This window comes from Anomaloglossus baeobatrachus, chromosome 12 (assembly GCF_048569485.1).
Source record: "Anomaloglossus baeobatrachus isolate aAnoBae1 chromosome 12, aAnoBae1.hap1, whole genome shotgun sequence".
Taxonomy (NCBI): Eukaryota; Metazoa; Chordata; class Amphibia; order Anura; family Aromobatidae; genus Anomaloglossus; species Anomaloglossus baeobatrachus.
The window spans coordinates 134,698,442-134,713,939 of NC_134364.1; the positions used below are offsets into that span (position 1 = coordinate 134,698,442).

Consider the following 15,498-nt stretch of genomic DNA (forward strand, 5'->3'; position numbering starts at 1 on the left):
AAATCCTCCATCCAGCAGCTCCTCCTCTATCCAGCAGCACCTCCTCCATCCAGCACCTCCTCCTCCATCCAGCAGTTCCTCCTCCATCCAGCAGCACCTCCTCCTTCCAGCAGCTCCTCCATCCAGCAGCACCTCCTCCTTCCAGCAGCTCCTCCTCCTTCCAGCAGCGCCTCCTTCATCCAGCAGCTCCTCCTCCATCCAGCAGCTCCTCCTCCATCCAGTAGCTCCTTCTCCATCCAGCAGCCCCTCCTCCATCCAGCAGTTCCTCCTCCTTCAAGCAGATACTCCTCCATCTAGCAGCTCGTCCTCCTTCCAGCAGATCCTCCTCCATCAAGCAGCTCCTCCTCCTTCCAGCAGCAAATCCTCCATCCAGCAGCTCCTCCTCCTTCCAGCAGCGCCTCCTTCATCCAGCAGCTCCTCCTCCATCCAGTAGCTCCTCCTCCATCCAGTAGCCCCTCCTCCATCCAGCAGCCCCTCCTCCATCCAGCAGCCCCTCCTCCTTTCAGCAGCTCCTCCTCCATCCAGCAGCTCCTCCTCCTTCCAGCAGATCCTCCTCCATCCAGCAGTGCCTCCTCCATCCAGCAGCGCTTCCTCCATCCAGCAGCTCCTCCTCCATCCAGCAGTGCCTCCTCCATCCAGCAGCTTCTCCTCCATCCAGCAGCTTCTCCTCCATCCAGCAGTGCCTCCTCCATCCAGCAGCTCCTCCTCCATCCCGCAGCGCCTCCTCCATCCAGCAGCTCCTCCTCCATCCAGCAGCTCCTCCTCCATCCAGCAGTTCCTCCTCCTTCCAGCAGCTCCTCCTCCATCCAGCAGCTCCTCCTCCTCCATCCAGCAGCTCCTCCTCCTTCCAGCAGCTCCTCCTCCTCCTTCCAGCAGCTCCTCCTCCTCCTTCCAGCAGCTCCTCCTCCATCCAGCAGCTCCTCCTCCTTCCAGCAGCTCCTCCTCCATCCAGCAGCTCCTCCTCCTCCATCCAGCAGCTCCTCCTCCTTCCAGCAGCTCCTCCTCCTTCCAGCAGATCCTCCTCCATCCAGCAGCTCCTCTTCCTTCCAGCAGCTTCTCCTCCATCCAGCAGTTCCTCCTCCTTCCAGCAGCTCCTCCTCCATCCAGCAGCTCCTCCTCCATCCAGCAGCTCCTCCTCCATCCAGCAGCTCCTCCTTCATCCAGCAGCTCCTCCTCCATCCAGAAGCGCCTCCTCCATCCAGAAGCGCCTCCTCCATCCAGAAGCGCCTTCTCCGTCCAGCAGCTCCTCCTCCATCCAGCAGCTCCTCCTCCATCCAGCAGCTCCTCCTCCTTCCAGCAGTTCCTCCTCCATCCAGCAGCGACTCCTTCATCCAGCAGCGCCTCCTTCATCCAGCAGCTCCTCCTCCTCCTTCCAGCAGCTCCTCCTCCATCAAGCAGCCCCTCCTCCTTCCAGCAGCTCCTCCTCCTTCCAGCAGCTCCTCCTCCATCCAGCAGCTCCTCCTCCATCCAGCTGCAAATCCTCCTCCATCCAGCAGCTCCTCCTCCATCAAGCAGCGCCTCCTCCGTCCAGCAGCTCCTCCTTCCAGCAGCTCCTCCTCCTTCCAGCAGCTCCTCCTCCATCCAGCAGCTCCTCCTCCATCCAGCAGCTCCTCCTTCATCCAGCAGCTCCTCCTCCATCCAGCAGCGCCTCCTCCATCCAGCAGCTCCTCCTCCATCCAGCAGCTCCTCCTCCATCCAGCAGCTCCTCCTCCATCCAGCAGCTCCTCCTCCATCCAGCAGCTCCTCCTCCATCCAGAAGCTCCTCCTCCATCCAGCTGCAAATCCTCCTCCATCCAGAAGCGCCTCCTCCGTCCAGCAGCTCCTCCTTCCAGCAGCTCCTCCTCCTTCCAGCAGCTCCTCCTCCGTCCAGCAGCTCGTCCTCCATCCAGCAGCTCCTCCTCCTTCCAGCAGCTCCTCCTCCATCCAGCAGCGCCTCATCCATCCAGCAGCTCCTCCTCCATCCAGCAGCGGCTCCTTCATCCAGCAGCTCCTCCTCCATCCAGCAGCTCCTCCTCCATCCAGCAGCGTCTCCTCCATCCAGCAGCTCCTCCTCCATCCAGCAGCTCCTCTTCCATCCAGCAGCCCTCCTCCATCCAGCAGCTCCTCCTCCATCCAGCAGCTCCTCTTCCATCCAGCAGCGCCTCCTTCTTCCAGCAGCGCCTTCTTCATCCAGCAGCTCCTCCTCCATCCAGCAGCGCCTCCTCCATCTAGCAGCTCCTCCTCCATCCAGCAGCTCCTCCTCCATCCAGCAGCTCCTCCTCCATCCAGTAGCTCCTCCTCCATCCAGCAGCTCCTCCTCCATCCAGCAGCGCCTCCTCCATCCAGCAGCTCCTCCTCCATCCAGCAGCGCCTCCTTCATCCAGCAGCACCTCCTTCATTCAGCAGCCCTACTCCATCCAGCAGCTCCTGCTCCATCCAGCAGCTCCTCCTCCATCCAGCAGCTCCTCCTCCATCCAGCAGATCCTCCTCCATCCAGCAGCGCCTCCTCCATCCAGCAGCGCCTCCTCCATCCAGCAGCGTCTCCTCCATCCAGCAGCTCCTCCTCCATCCAGCAGCTCCTCCTCCATCCAGCAGTTCCTCCTCCTTCCAGCAGCTCCTCCTCCATCCAGCAGCTCCTCCTCCTCCATCCAGAAGCTCCTCCTCCTTCCAGCAGCTCCTCCTCCATCCAGCAGCTCTTCCTTCCAGCAGCTCCTCCTCCATCCACCAGCTCCTTCTCCATCCAGCAGCGCCTCCTCCATCCAGCAGCTCCTCCTCCATCCACCAGCTCCTCCTTCATCCAGCAGCTCCTCCTCCATTCAGCAGCTCCTCCTCCATTCAGCAGCTCCTCCTCCATCCAGCAGCTCCTCCTCCATCCAGCAGCTCCTCCTCCATCCAGCAGCGCCTCCTCCATCCAGCAGCTCCTCCTCCATCCAGCAGCTCCTCCTCCATCCAGCAGATCCTCCTCCATCCAGCAGTGCCTCCTCCATCCAGCAGCTCCTCGTCCATCCAGCAGCGCCTCCTCCATCCAGCAGCTCCTCCTCCATCCAGCAGCTCCTCCTCCATCCAGCAGTTCCTCCTCCTTCCAGCAGCTCCTCCTCCTTCCAGCAGCTCCTCCTCCATCCAGCAGCTCCTCCTCCTCCATCCAGCAGCTCCTCCTCCATCCAGCAGCTCCTCCTCCATCCAGCAGCTCCTCCTCCATCCACCAGCTCCTCCACCATCCAGCAGCGCCTCCTCCATCCAGCAGCGCCTCCTCCATCCACCAGCTCCTCCTTCATCCAGCAGCTCCTCCTCCATTCAGCAGCTCCTCCTCCATCCAGCAGCGCCTCCTCCATCCAGCAGCTCCTCCTCCATCCAGCAGCGCCTCCTCCATCCAGCAGCTCCTCCTCCATCCAGCAGCTCCTCCTCCATCCAGCAGCTCCTCCTCCTCCTTCCAGCAGCTCCTCCTCCTCCATCCAGCAGCTCCTCCTCCTTCCAGCAGCTCCTCCTCCATCCAGCAGCTCCTCCTCCATCCACCAGCTCCTCCTCCATCCACCAGCGCCTCCTCCATCCACCAGCGCCTCCTCCATCCACCAGCTCCTCCTTCATCCAGCAGCTCCTCCTTCATCCAGCAGCTCCTCCTCCATTCAGCAGCTCCTCCTCCATCCAGCAGCGCCTCGTCCATCCAGCAGCTCCTCCTCCTCCTTCCAGCAGCTCCTCCTCCATCCACCAGCTCCTCCTCCATCCACCAGCGCCTCCTCCATCCACCAGCTCCTCCTTCATCCAGCAGCTCCTCCTTCATCCAGCAGCTCCTCCTCCATTCAGCAGCTCCTCCTCCATCCAGCAGCTCCTCCTCCATCCAGCAGCTCCTCCTCCTCCTTCCAGCAGCTCCTCCTCCTCCATCCAGCAGCTCCTCCTCCTTCCAGCAGCTCCTCCTCCATCCAGCAGCTCCTCCTCCATCCACCAGCTCCTCCTCCATCCACCAGCGCCTCCTCCATCCACCAGCTCCTCCTTCATCCAGCAGCTCCTCCTTCATCCAGCAGCTCCTCCTCCATTCAGCAGCTCCTCCTCCATCCAGCAGCGCCTCGTCCATCCAGCAGCGCCTCCTCCATCCAGCAGCTCCTCCTCCATCCAGCAGCGCCTCCTCCATCCAGCAGCTCCTACTTCATCCAGCAGCGCCTCCTCCATCCAGCAGCTCCTCCTCCATCTAGCAGCGCCTCCTCCATCCAGCAGCTCCTCCTCCTCGATCCAGCAGCTCCTCCATCCAGCAGCTCCTCCTCCTTCCAGCAGCTCCTCCTCCATCCAGCAGCTCCTCCTCCTTCCAGCAGCTCCTCCTCCATCCAGCAGCTCCTCCTCCTTCCAGCAGCTCCTCCTCCTTCCAGCAGCTCCTCCTCCATCCAGCAGCTTCTCCTCTTTCCAGTAGCTCCTCCTCCATCCAGCAGCTCCTCCTCCATCCAGCAGCGCCTCCTCCATCCAGCAGCGCCTCCTTCATCCAGCAGCGCCTCCTTCATCCAGCAGCTCCTCCTCCATCCAGGAGCGCCTCCTTCATCCAGCAGCTCCTCCTCCATCCAGCAGCTCCTCCTCCATCCAGCAGCTCCTCCTCCATCCAGCAGCGCTTCCTCCATCCAGCAGCTCCTCCTCCATCCAGCAGCTCCTCCTCCATCCAGCAGCTCCTCCTGCATCCAGCAGCCCTCCTCCATCCAGCAGCTCCTCCTCCATCCAGCAGCTCCTCCTCCATCCAGCAGCGCCTCCTCCATCCAGCAGTGCCTCCTCCATCCAGCAGCTCCTCCTCCATCCAGCAGCGCATCCTCCATCCAGCAGCGCCTCCTCCATCCAGCAGCTCCTCCTCCATCCAGCAGCTCCTCCTCCATCCAGCAGTTCCTCCTCCTTCCAGCAGCTCCTCCTCCTTCCAGCAGCTCCTCCTCCATCCAGCAGCTCCTCCTCCTCGATCTAGCAGCTCCTCCTCCTTCCAGCAGCTCCTCCTCCATCCAGCAGCTTCTCTTTCATCCAGCAGCTCCTCCTCCATTCAGCAGCTCCTCCTCCTTCCAGCAGCTCCTCCTCCATTCAGCAGCTCCTCCTCCTTCCAGCAGCTCCTCCTCCATCCAGCAGCTCCTCCTCCTTCCAGTAGCTCCTCCTCCATCCAGCAGCTCCTCCTACTTCCAGCAGCTCCTCCTCCATTTAGGAGCTCCTCCTCCTTCCAGTAGCTCCTCCTCCATCCAGCAGCTCCTCCTCCTTCCAGAAGCTTCTCCTCCATCCAGCAGTGCCTCCTCAATCCAGCAGCTCCTCCTCCATCCAGCAGCGCCTCCTCCATCCAGCAGCTCCTCCTCCATCCAGCAGTTCCTCCTCCTTCCAGCAGCTCCTCCTCCATCCAGCAGCTCCTCCTCCTCGATCCAGCAGCTCCTCCTCCTTCCAGCAGCTCCTCCTCCATCCAGCAGCTTCTCTTTCATCCAGCAGCTCCTCCTCCATTCAGCAGCTCCTCCTCCATTCAGCAGCTCCTCCTCCATCCAGCAGCTCCTCCTCCATCCAGCAGCTCCTCCTCTTTTCAGCAGCTCCTCCTACATCCAGCAGCTCCTCCTCCATCCAGCAGCTCCTCCTCCATCCAGCAGCTCCTCCTCCTTCCAGTAGCTCCTCCTCCATCCAGCAGCTCCTCCTACTTCCAGCAGCTCCTCCTCCATTTAGCAGCTCCTCCTCCTTCCAGTAGCTCCTCCTCCATCCAGCAGCCCTCCTCCATCCAGCAGCTCCTCCTCCTTAAAGCAGCAACTCCTCCATCCAGCAGCTCCTCCTCCATCCAGCAGCTCCTCCTCTTTTCAGCAGCTCCTCCTACATCCAGCAGCTCCTCCTCCATCCAGCAGCTCCTCCTCCATCCAGCAGCTCCTCCTCCTTCCAGTAGCTCCTCCTCCATCCAGCAGCTCCTCCTACTTCCAGCAGCTCCTCCTCCATTTAGCAGCTCCTCCTCCTTCCAGTAGCTCCTCCTGCATCCAGCAGCCCTCCTCCATCCAGCAGCTCCTCCTCCATCCAGCAGCTCCTCCTCCATCCAGCAGCGCCTCCTCCATCCAGCAGTGCCTCCTCCATCCAGCAGCGCCTCCTCCATCCAGCAGCTCCTCCTCCATCCAGCAGCTCCTCCTCCATCCAGCAGTTCCTCCTCCTTCCAGCAGCTCCTCCTCCTTCCAGCAGCTCCTCCTCCATCCAGCAGCTCCTCCTCCTCGATCTAGCAGCTCCTCCTCCTTCCAGCAGCTTCTCTTTCATCCAGCAGCTCCTCCTCCATTCAGCAGCTCCTCCTCCTTCCAGCAGCTCCTCCTCCATTCAGCAGCTCCTCCTCCTTCCAGCAGCTCCTCCTCCATCCAGCAGCTACTCCTCCTTCCAGCAGCTCCTCCTCCATCCAGCAGCTCCTCCTCCATCCAGCAGCTCCTCCTCCTTCCAGTAGCTCCTCCTCCATCCAGCAGCTCCTCCTACTTCCAGCAGCTCCTCCTCCATTTAGGAGCTCCTCCTCCTTCCAGTAGCTCCTCCTCCATCCAGCAGCTCCTCCTCCTTCCAGAAGCTCCTCCTCCATCCAGCAGCTCCTCCTCCATCCAGCAGTGCCTCCTCAATCCAGCAGCTCCTCCTCCATCCAGCAGCGCCTCCTCCATCCAGCAGCTCCTCCTCCATCCAGCAGTTCCTCCTCCTTCCAGCAGCTCCTCCTCCATCCAGCAGCTCCTCCTCCTCGATCCAGCAGCTCCTCCTCCTTCCAGCAGCTCCTCCTCCATCCAGCAGCTTCTCTTTCATCCAGCAGCTTCTCCTCCATTCAGCAGCTCCTCCTCCATTCAGCAGCTCCTCCTCCATCCAGCAGCTCCTCCTCCATCCAGCAGCTCCTCCTCTTTTCAGCAGCTCCTCCTACATCCAGCAGCTCCTCCTCCATCCAGCAGCTCCTCCTCCATCCAGCAGCTCCTCCTCCTTCCAGTAGCTCCTCCTCCATCCAGCAGCTCCTCCTACTTCCAGCAGCTCCTCCTCCATTTAGCAGCTCCTCCTCCTTCCAGTAGCTCCTCCTCCATCCAGCAGCCCTCCTCCATCCAGCAGCTCCTCCTCCTTAAAGCAGCAACTCCTCCATCCAGCAGCTCCTCCTCTTTTCAGCAGCTCCTCCTACATCCAGCAGCTCCTCCTCCATCCAGCAGCTCCTCCTCCATCCAGCAGCTCCTCCTCCTTCCAGTAGCTCCTCCTCCATCCAGCAGCTCCTCCTACTTCCAGCAGCTCCTCCTCCATTTAGCAGCTCCTCCTCCTTCCAGTAGCTCCTCCTCCATCCAGCAGCTCCTCCTCCTTCCAGTAGCTCCTCCTCCATCCAGCAGCTCCTCCTACTTCCAGCAGCTCCTCCTCCATTTAGCAGCTCCTCCTCCTTCCAGTAGCTCCTCCTCCATCCAGCAGCCCTCCTCCATCCAGCAGCTCCTCCTCCTTAAAGCAGCAACTCCTCCATCCAGCAGCTCCTCCTCTTTTCAGCAGCTCCTCCTACATCCAGCAGCTCCTCCTCCATCCAGCAGCTCCTCCTCCATCCAGCAGCTCCTCCTCCTTCCAGTAGCTCCTCCTCCATCCAGCAGCTCCTCCTACTTCCAGCAGCTCCTCCTCCATTTAGCAGCTCCTCCTCCTTCCAGTAGCTCCTCCTCCATCCAGCAGCTCCTCCTCCTTCCAGTAGCTCCTCCTCCATCCAGCAGCTCCTCCTACTTCCAGCAGCTCCTCCTCCATTTAGCAGCTCCTCCTCCTTCCAGTTGCTCCTCCTCCATCCAGCAGCTCCTCCTACTTCCAGAAGCTCCTCCTCCATTTAGCAGCTCCTCCTCCTTCCAGCAGCTCCTCCTCCTTCCAGTAGCTCCTCCTCCATCCAGCAGCTCCTCCTCCTTCCAGAAGCTCCTCCTCCTGCCATTTTTTGTTTGCTTTCGCTCAGTATCCGGTCACGTGACGCATCATAGAGGATTCGCGGAAGTGACGTCGCCTATTGCGGTTCCGGTGTCAGACGTGGAGATGGCGGCTGCACGGAGCCGGGTTGTGCTGTCTCTGCTGCTTCTGACAGTTGCAGGCTCCTTTCCTTTGAACCATGCGGAAAATGCCGACCCCTCACTGTGGACCGTGCGCCTCTCCCCGGTGAGTCAGTGGAGGCGGCTGTCACTGCGGGAGCCCGGTCAGTGCGGGGCAGGGGGGGCACGGCGGGAGCCCGGTCAGTGGAGGCGGCTGTCACTGCGGGAGCCCGGTCAGTGCGGGGCAGGGGGGGCACGGCGGGAGCCCGGTCAGTGCGGGGCAGGGGGGGCACGGCGGGAGCCCTGTCAGTGCGGGGCAGGGGGGGCACGGCGGGAGCCCGGTCAGTGGAGGCGGCTGTCACTGCGGGAGCCCGGTCAGTGCGGGGCAGGGGGGGCACGGCGGGAGCCCGGTCAGTGCGGGGCAGGGGGGGCACGGCGGGAGCCCGGTCAGTGCGGGGCAGGGGGGGCACGGCGGGAGCCCGGTCAGTGCGGGGCAGGGGGGGCACGGCGGGAGCCCTGTCAGTGCGGGACAGGGGGGGCACGGCGGGAGCCCGGTCAGTGCGGGGCTGGGGGGGCACGGCGGAAGCCCGGTCAGTGCGGGGCAGGGGGGGCACGGCGGGAGCCCGGTCAGTGCGGGGCAGGGGGGGGCACGGCGGGAGCCCGGTCAGTGCGGGACAGGGGGGGCACGGCGGGAGCCCGGTCAGTGCGGGGCAGGGGGGGCACGGCGGGAGCCCGGTCAGTGCGGGGCAGGGGGGGCACGGCGGGAGCCCGGTCAGTGCGGGGCAGGGGGGGCACGGCGGGAGCCTGGGCAGTGCGGGGTAGGGGGGGCACGGCGGGAGCCCGGTCAGTGCGGGGCAGGGGGGGCACGGCGGGAGCCCGGTCAGTGCGGGGCAGGGGGGGCACGGCGGGAGCCCGGTCAGTGCGGGGCAGGGGGGGCACGGCGGGAGCCCGGTCAGTGCGGGGCAGGGGGGGCACGGCGGGAGCCCGGTCAGTGCGGGGCAGGGGGGGGCACGGCGGGAGCCCGGTCAGTGCGGGGCAGGGGGGGCACGGCGGGAGCTCGGTCAGTGCGGGGCAGGGGGGGGCACGGCGGGAGCCCGGTCAGTGCGGGACAGGGGGGGCACGGCGGGAGCCTGGGCAGTGCGGGGCAGGGGGGGCACGGCGGGAGCCTGGGCAGTGCGGGACAGGGGGGGCACGGCGGGAGCTTGGGCAGTGCGGGACAGGGGGTGCACGGCGGGAGCCTGGGCAGTGCGGGACAGGGGGGGCACGGCGGGAGCCTGGGCAGTGCGGGGTAGGGGGGGCACGGCGGGAGCCCGGTCAGTGCGGGACAGGGGGTGCACGGCGGGAGCCTGGGCAGTGCGGGACAGGGGGTGCACGGCGGGAGCCTGGGCAGTGCGGGGTAGGGGGGGCACGGCGGGAGCCCGGTCAGTGCGGGACAGGGGGTGCACGGCGGGAGCCTGGGCAGTGCGGGACAGGGGGGTGCACGGCGGGAGCCTGGGCAGTGCGGGGTAGGGGGGGCACGGCGGGAGCCCGGTCAGTGCGGGACAGGGGGGGGGCACGGCTGGAGCCCGGTCAGTGCGGGACAGGGGGGGCACGGCTGGAGCCCGGTCAGTGCGGGACAGGGGGGGCACGGCGGGAGCCCGGTCAGTGCGGGACAGGGGGGGCACGGCGGGAGCCCGGTCAGTGCGGGATAGGGGGGGCACGGCGGGAGCCCGGTCAGTGCGGGACAGGGGGGGCACGGCGGGAGCCCGGTCAGTGCGGGACAGGGGGGGCACGGCGGGAGCCCGGTCAGTGCGGGATAGGGGGGGCACGGCGGGAGCCCGGTCAGTGCGGGGCAGGGGGGCACGGCGGGAGCCCGGTCAGGGGGGCACGGCTCTTAAAGCTTGTCCCATACACCCACATAGAGAGCTGTCGGTGCAGTAGAGCGGGGCTGGGAGAAGGTGACCCGGGACCTGTAATGAATCCCCCCAGCCTGGTTACTCAGAACCCCCGCGGCTTGTCAGAGCGGACACCTGTTTTCCGAGCTTCGTGAATTTAATAACCAGTCCCTTGTGTAGTAATTGTCAGTTTCCGTGCAGCCCACCCAAACACAAGTGTAAGGAAACGTGATGCAAACAATACGTCGCTTGTGTTCTCCTGATTGTGTGCAGCTCCTCTGCAGACCTATGTGTCGTCATGGTTACAGACATGTTGCTGGATTTTGCAGTCTTGTCTCCCCATCCACAGTCAGTAGGTTGTAATAAGCTGGTGCGTGTTGCGCGGGCTGGTGCGTGTTGCGCGGGCTGGTGCGTGTTGCGCGGGCTGGTGCGTGTTGCGCGGGCTGGTGCGTGTTGCGCGGGCTGGTGCGTGTTGCGCGGGCTGGTGCGTGTTGCGCGGGCTGGTGCGTGTTGCGCGGGCTGGTGCGTGTTGCGCGGGCTGGTGCGTGTTGCGCGGGCTGGTGCGTGTTGCGCGGGCTGGTGCGTGTTGCGCGGCTGCTGCTGAATGTTGCGGCTGATCTGTCTCCCCGAGAATGAAAGAGCCAGCTGTAGGGATCCATGATCCCCACCGTCACTGACTGTCGCCCATATGTGCAGATTGGGTGGGCTTCAGTCTGTTGTGTATTGGAGACCCCTGAGGTTGTGTCTAGACTCGGTTCTGGGGGGATCCTGCGGCAGTTGTGGGGTCCTTACACAGATATGTGGCTTATTATCTCTTTCTTCGGCGCTCCATTGGGAGACCCAGACGATTGGGTGTACAGCTACTGCCTCCGGAGGCCACACAAAGTATTACACTAAAAAGTGTAAGGCCCCTCCCCTTCTGCCTATACACCCCCCGTGGGATCACGGGCTGCTTCAGTTTTATGCTTTGTGCGAAGGAGGTCAGACATCCACGCATAGCTCCACTGTTTTAGTCAGCAGCAGCTGCTGACTATGTCGGATGGAAGGCTGGGCTTCCGGTTCCATCAGGGCTGAAGGCCCATTCTACCAGAGCCGGGGGTGCGTCCTGGGCATTACGGCACCAGGCTACGGCTCAACAGGTGTGCCAGGCGGCTACCTGGGCGAGTCTGCACACCTTCACCAAGCATTATCAGGTGCATGCCTACGCTTAGGCGGATGCCAGCCTAAGTAGAAGAGTCCTGCAGGCGGCGGTTGCCTCCATGTAGGGAAGGGCTGTTTTTACAGTCCAAACTTGAGGTATTTATTTACCCACCCAGGGACTGCTTTTGGACGTCCCAATCGTCTGGGTCTCCCAATGGAGCGCCGAAGAAGAAGGGAATTTTGTTACTTACCGTAAATTCCTTTTCTTCTAGCTCCAATTGGGAGACCCAGCACCCGCCCCTGTTCCTTCGGGATTTTTGGTTGTTCGGGTACACATGTTGTTCATGTTGAATGGTTTCAGTTCTCCGATGTTCCTTCGGATTGAATTTGTTTAACCAGTTATTGGCTTTCCTCCTTCTTGCTTTTGCACTAAAACTGAAGCAGCCCGTGATCCCACGGGGGGTGTATAGGCAGAAGGGGAGGGGCCTTACACTTTTTAGTGTAATACTTTGTGTGGCCTCCGGAGGCAGTAGCTATACACCCAATCGTCTGGGTCTCCCAATTGGAGCTAGAAGAAAAGGAATTTACGGTAAGTAACAAAATTCCCTTCTTCTTTTTCCAGAACGACACGACTTTCACTTTTGGGAAGATCCTCTTTCGGGACTCGATCATCTACATAAGCTGTAAGATCCTTGTGTAACGTTGCATGATACGTGACTGGGTGGTTTGTTTGCACTGTGTGTGTCCCCGTGAGAAATGCATTGTATGTCACCCTCCAGATAAGCGGATCCGGAGGTTCTCACCCAGCAGGTTCTGTGGTGACACAAGCTCCTTCCCCTCCTCCCTCCGTGGCTGCTTTCCTGGAGCTGCGCCGCTCCTAGTGTCTCCAGCCAGTGACATGTATCATTACTGAGTCTGTGAATCAGGTGGACCCTTAATTTCAGGCATTGTCAGACAAGTTGAAATAACTTTATAAGACCATCATATTTTTTATATTCTATCCCACTTCTCGTATTCTTACTCATGATACCAAAGACAAGCTATAAATGTCCAAGACCTATAGGAGAGACGGCCAATGGCTGACTCTGGACTGTTCCACAAATCCAAAATACTAACCAGTGCATTTACGTAAAGGCCGCCACTCACATACATTGCCTGACCACTGCTCTGTCCAGTGGAGGCCAGCAGCCGCTTCTGATACTCATGAGCTATCGTCCAGCCGCGGCTCCTCGGTTCTCTGAGAGCTTATTTCTGGTAGAACACTGTGATCAGCAGTCTGAAATTGAACGTACTCGTGTGTGTCTCTCACGGCCATCAGTTGGCTGGCTCCCGCGATGTGTCTCTCTCACGTTCATCAGTTGGCTGGCTCCCGCGATGTGTCTCTCTCACGGCCATCAGTTGGCTGGCTCCCGCGATGTGTCTCTCTCACGGCCATCAGTTGGCTGGCTCCCGCGATGTATCTCTCTCACGGCCATCAGTTGGCTGGCTCCCGCGATGTGTCTCTCTCACGTTCATCAGTTGGCTGGCTCCCGCGATGTGTCTCTCTCACGGCCATCAGTTGGCTGGCTCCCGCGATGCATCTCTCTCACAGCCATCAATTGGCTGGCTCCAGCAGTGTGTGTCTCCCCCAGCCATCAGTTGGCTGGCTCCAGCAGTGCGTGTCTCCCCCGGCCATCAGTTGGCTGGCTCCCGCAGTGCGTGTCTCCCCCGGCCATCAGTTGGCTGGCTCCCGCAGTGTGTGTCTCCCCCAGCCATCAGTTGGCTGGCTCCCGCGATGTGTGTCTCTCTCACAGCCATCAGTTGGCTGGCTCCCGCGATGTGTGTCTCTCTCACAGCCATCAGTTGGCTGGCTCCAGCAGTGTGTGTCTCCCCCAGCCATCAGTTGGCTGGCTCCAGCAGTGCGTGTCTCCCCCGGCCATCAGTTGGCTGGCTCCCGCAGTGCGTGTCTCCCCCGGCCATCAGTTGGCTGGCTCCCGCGATGTGTGTCTCCCCCGGCCATCAGTTGGCTGGCTCCAGCAGTGTGTGTCTCCCCCAGCCATCAGTTGGCTGGCTCCCACAGTGTGTGTGTCTCCCCCGGCCATCAGTTGGCTGGCTCCCGCGATGTGTGTCTCTCTCCCAGCCATCAGTTGGCTGGCTCCCGCGATGTGTGTCTCTCTCACAGCCATCAGTTGGCTGGCTCCAGCAGTGTGTGTCTCCCCCAGCCATCAGTTGGCTGGCTGGCTCCAGCAGTGCGTGTCTCCCCCGGCCATCAGTTGGCTGGCTCCCGCAGTGCGTGTCTCCCCCGGCCATCAGTTGGCTGGCTCCCGCGATGTGTGTCTCTCTCCCAGCCATCAGTTGGCTGGCTCCCGCGATGTGTGTCTCTCTCACGGCCATCAGTTGGCTGGCTCCCGCGATGTGTCTCTCTCACGGCCATCAGTTGGCTGGCTCCCGCGATGTGTCTCTCTCTCACGGCCATCAGTTGGCTGGCTCCCGCGATGCATCTCTCTCACAGCCATCAATTGGCTGGCTCCAGCAGTGCGTGTCTCCCCCAGCCATCAGTTGGCTGGCTCCAGCAGTGCGTGTCTCCCCCGGCCATCAGTTGGCTGGCTCCCGCAGTGTGTGTCTCCCCCGGCCATCAGTTGGCTGGCTCCCGCAGTGTGTGTCTCCCCCAGCCATCAGTTGGCTGGCTCCCGCGATGTGTGTCTCTCTCACAGCCATCAGTTGGCTGGCTCCAGCAGTGTGTGTCTCCCCCAGCCATCAGTTGGCTGGCTCCAGCAGTGCGTGTCTCCCCCGGCCATCAGTTGGCTGGCTCCCGCAGTGCGTGTCTCCCCCGGCCATCAGTTGGCTGGCTCCCGCGATGTGTGTCTCCCCCGGCCATCAGTTGGCTGGCTCCAGCAGTGTGTGTCTCCCCCAGCCATCAGTTGGCTGGCTCCCGCAGTGTGTGTCTCCCCCGGCCATCAGTTGGCTGGCTCCCGCGATGTGTGTCTCTCTCCCAGCCATCAGTTGGCTGGCTCCCGCGATGTGTGTCTCTCTCACAGCCATCAGTTGGCTGGCTCCAGCAGTGTGTGTCTCCCCCAGCCATCAGTTGGCTGGCTCCAGCAGTGCGTGTCTCCCCCGGCCATCAGTTGGCTGGCTCCCGCGATGTGTGTCTCTCTCCCAGCCATCAGTTGGCTGGCTCCCGCGATGTGTGTCTCTCTCACGGCCATCAGTTGGCTGGCTCCCGCGATGTGTGTCTCTCTCACGGCCATCAGTTGGCTGGCTCCCGCGATGTGTCTCTCTCACGGCCATCAGTTGGCTGGCTCCCGCGATGTGTGTCTCTCTCACGGCCATCAGTTGGCTGGCTCCCGCGATGTGTCTCTCTCACGGCCATCAGTTGGCTGGCTCCCGCGATGTGTCTCTCTCACGGCCATCAGTTGGCTGGCTCCCGCGATGTGTCTCTCTCTCACGGCCATCAGTTGGCTGGCTCCCGCGATGTGTCTCTCTCACGGCCATCAGTTGGCTGGCTCCCGCGATGTGTCTCTCTCACGGCCATCAGTTGGCTGGCTCCCGCGATGTGTCTCTCTCACGGCCATCAGTTGGCTGGCTCCCGCGATGTGTCTCTCTCTCACGGCCATCAGTTGGCTGGCTCCCGCGATGTGTCTCTCTCTCACGGCCATCAGTTGGCTGGCTCCCGCGATGTGTCTCTCTCTCACGGCCATCAGTTGGCTGGCTCCCGCGATGTGTCTCTCTCTCACGGCCATCAGTTGGCTGGCTCCCGCGATGTGTCTCTCTCTCACGGCCATCAGTTGGCTGGCTCCCGCGATGTGTCTCTCTCTCTCACGGCCATCAGTTGGCTGGCTCCCGCGATGTGTGTCTCTCTCACGGCCATCAGTTGGCTGGCTCCCGCGATGTGTGTCTCTCTCACGGCCATCAGTTGGCTGGCTCCCGCGATGTGTCTCTCTCTCACGGCCATCAGTTGGCTGGCTCCCGCGATGCATCTCTCTCACAGCCATCAATTGGCTGGCTCCAGCAGTGCGTGTCTCCCCCAGCCATCAGTTGGCTGGCTCCAGCAGTGCGTGTCTCCCCCGGCCATCAGTTGGCTGGCTCCAGCAGTGCGTGTCTCCCCCGGCCATCAGTTGGCTGGCTCCCGCAGTGCGTGTCTCCCCCAGCCATCAGTTGGCTGGCTCCCGCAGTGCGTGTCTCCCCCGGCCATCAGTTGGCTGGCTCCCGCAGTGCGTGTCTCCCCCGGCCATCAGTTGGCTGGCTCCCGCAGTGCGTGTCTCCCCCGGCCATCAGTTGGCTGGCTCCCGCAGTGCGTGTCTCCCCCGGCCATCAGTTGGCTGGCTCCCGCAGTGCGTGTCTCCCCCGGCCATCAGTTGGCTGGCTCCTGCTTACATATTAGACTGTCAGCCGAACCCATCAATATCACTGCGTTTTGCCCACATTAGGCCAATATATATGGGGAATCTGTTTAAAGGGAATCTGTCAGCAGGTTTTTGCCATATAATCTGAGAGCAGCATAACACAGGAAATGAAAGCCAGGCTGCAGTGATGCCACTTTCTGGGCTGCTTCGAGCACTTGCTATAGAAGTCTT

General features: G+C 62.4%; 1 protein-coding gene across 1 annotated transcript in view; it reads left to right on the forward strand.

Annotated features, from left to right (window-relative positions):
- Positions 1 to 7,893: 7,893 nt before the first annotated feature.
- The window catches only part of TMEM87A (transmembrane protein 87A), a 141,767-nt gene continuing 134,162 nt past the window's right edge, over positions 7,894 to 15,498 (forward strand). Inside the window, 2 exon segments of the mRNA XM_075331210.1 lie at positions 7,894 to 8,058; positions 11,568 to 11,628. Of these exon segments, the coding sequence (XP_075187325.1) occupies positions 7,939 to 8,058; positions 11,568 to 11,628 (181 nt within the window). The 5' untranslated portion in view covers positions 7,894 to 7,938.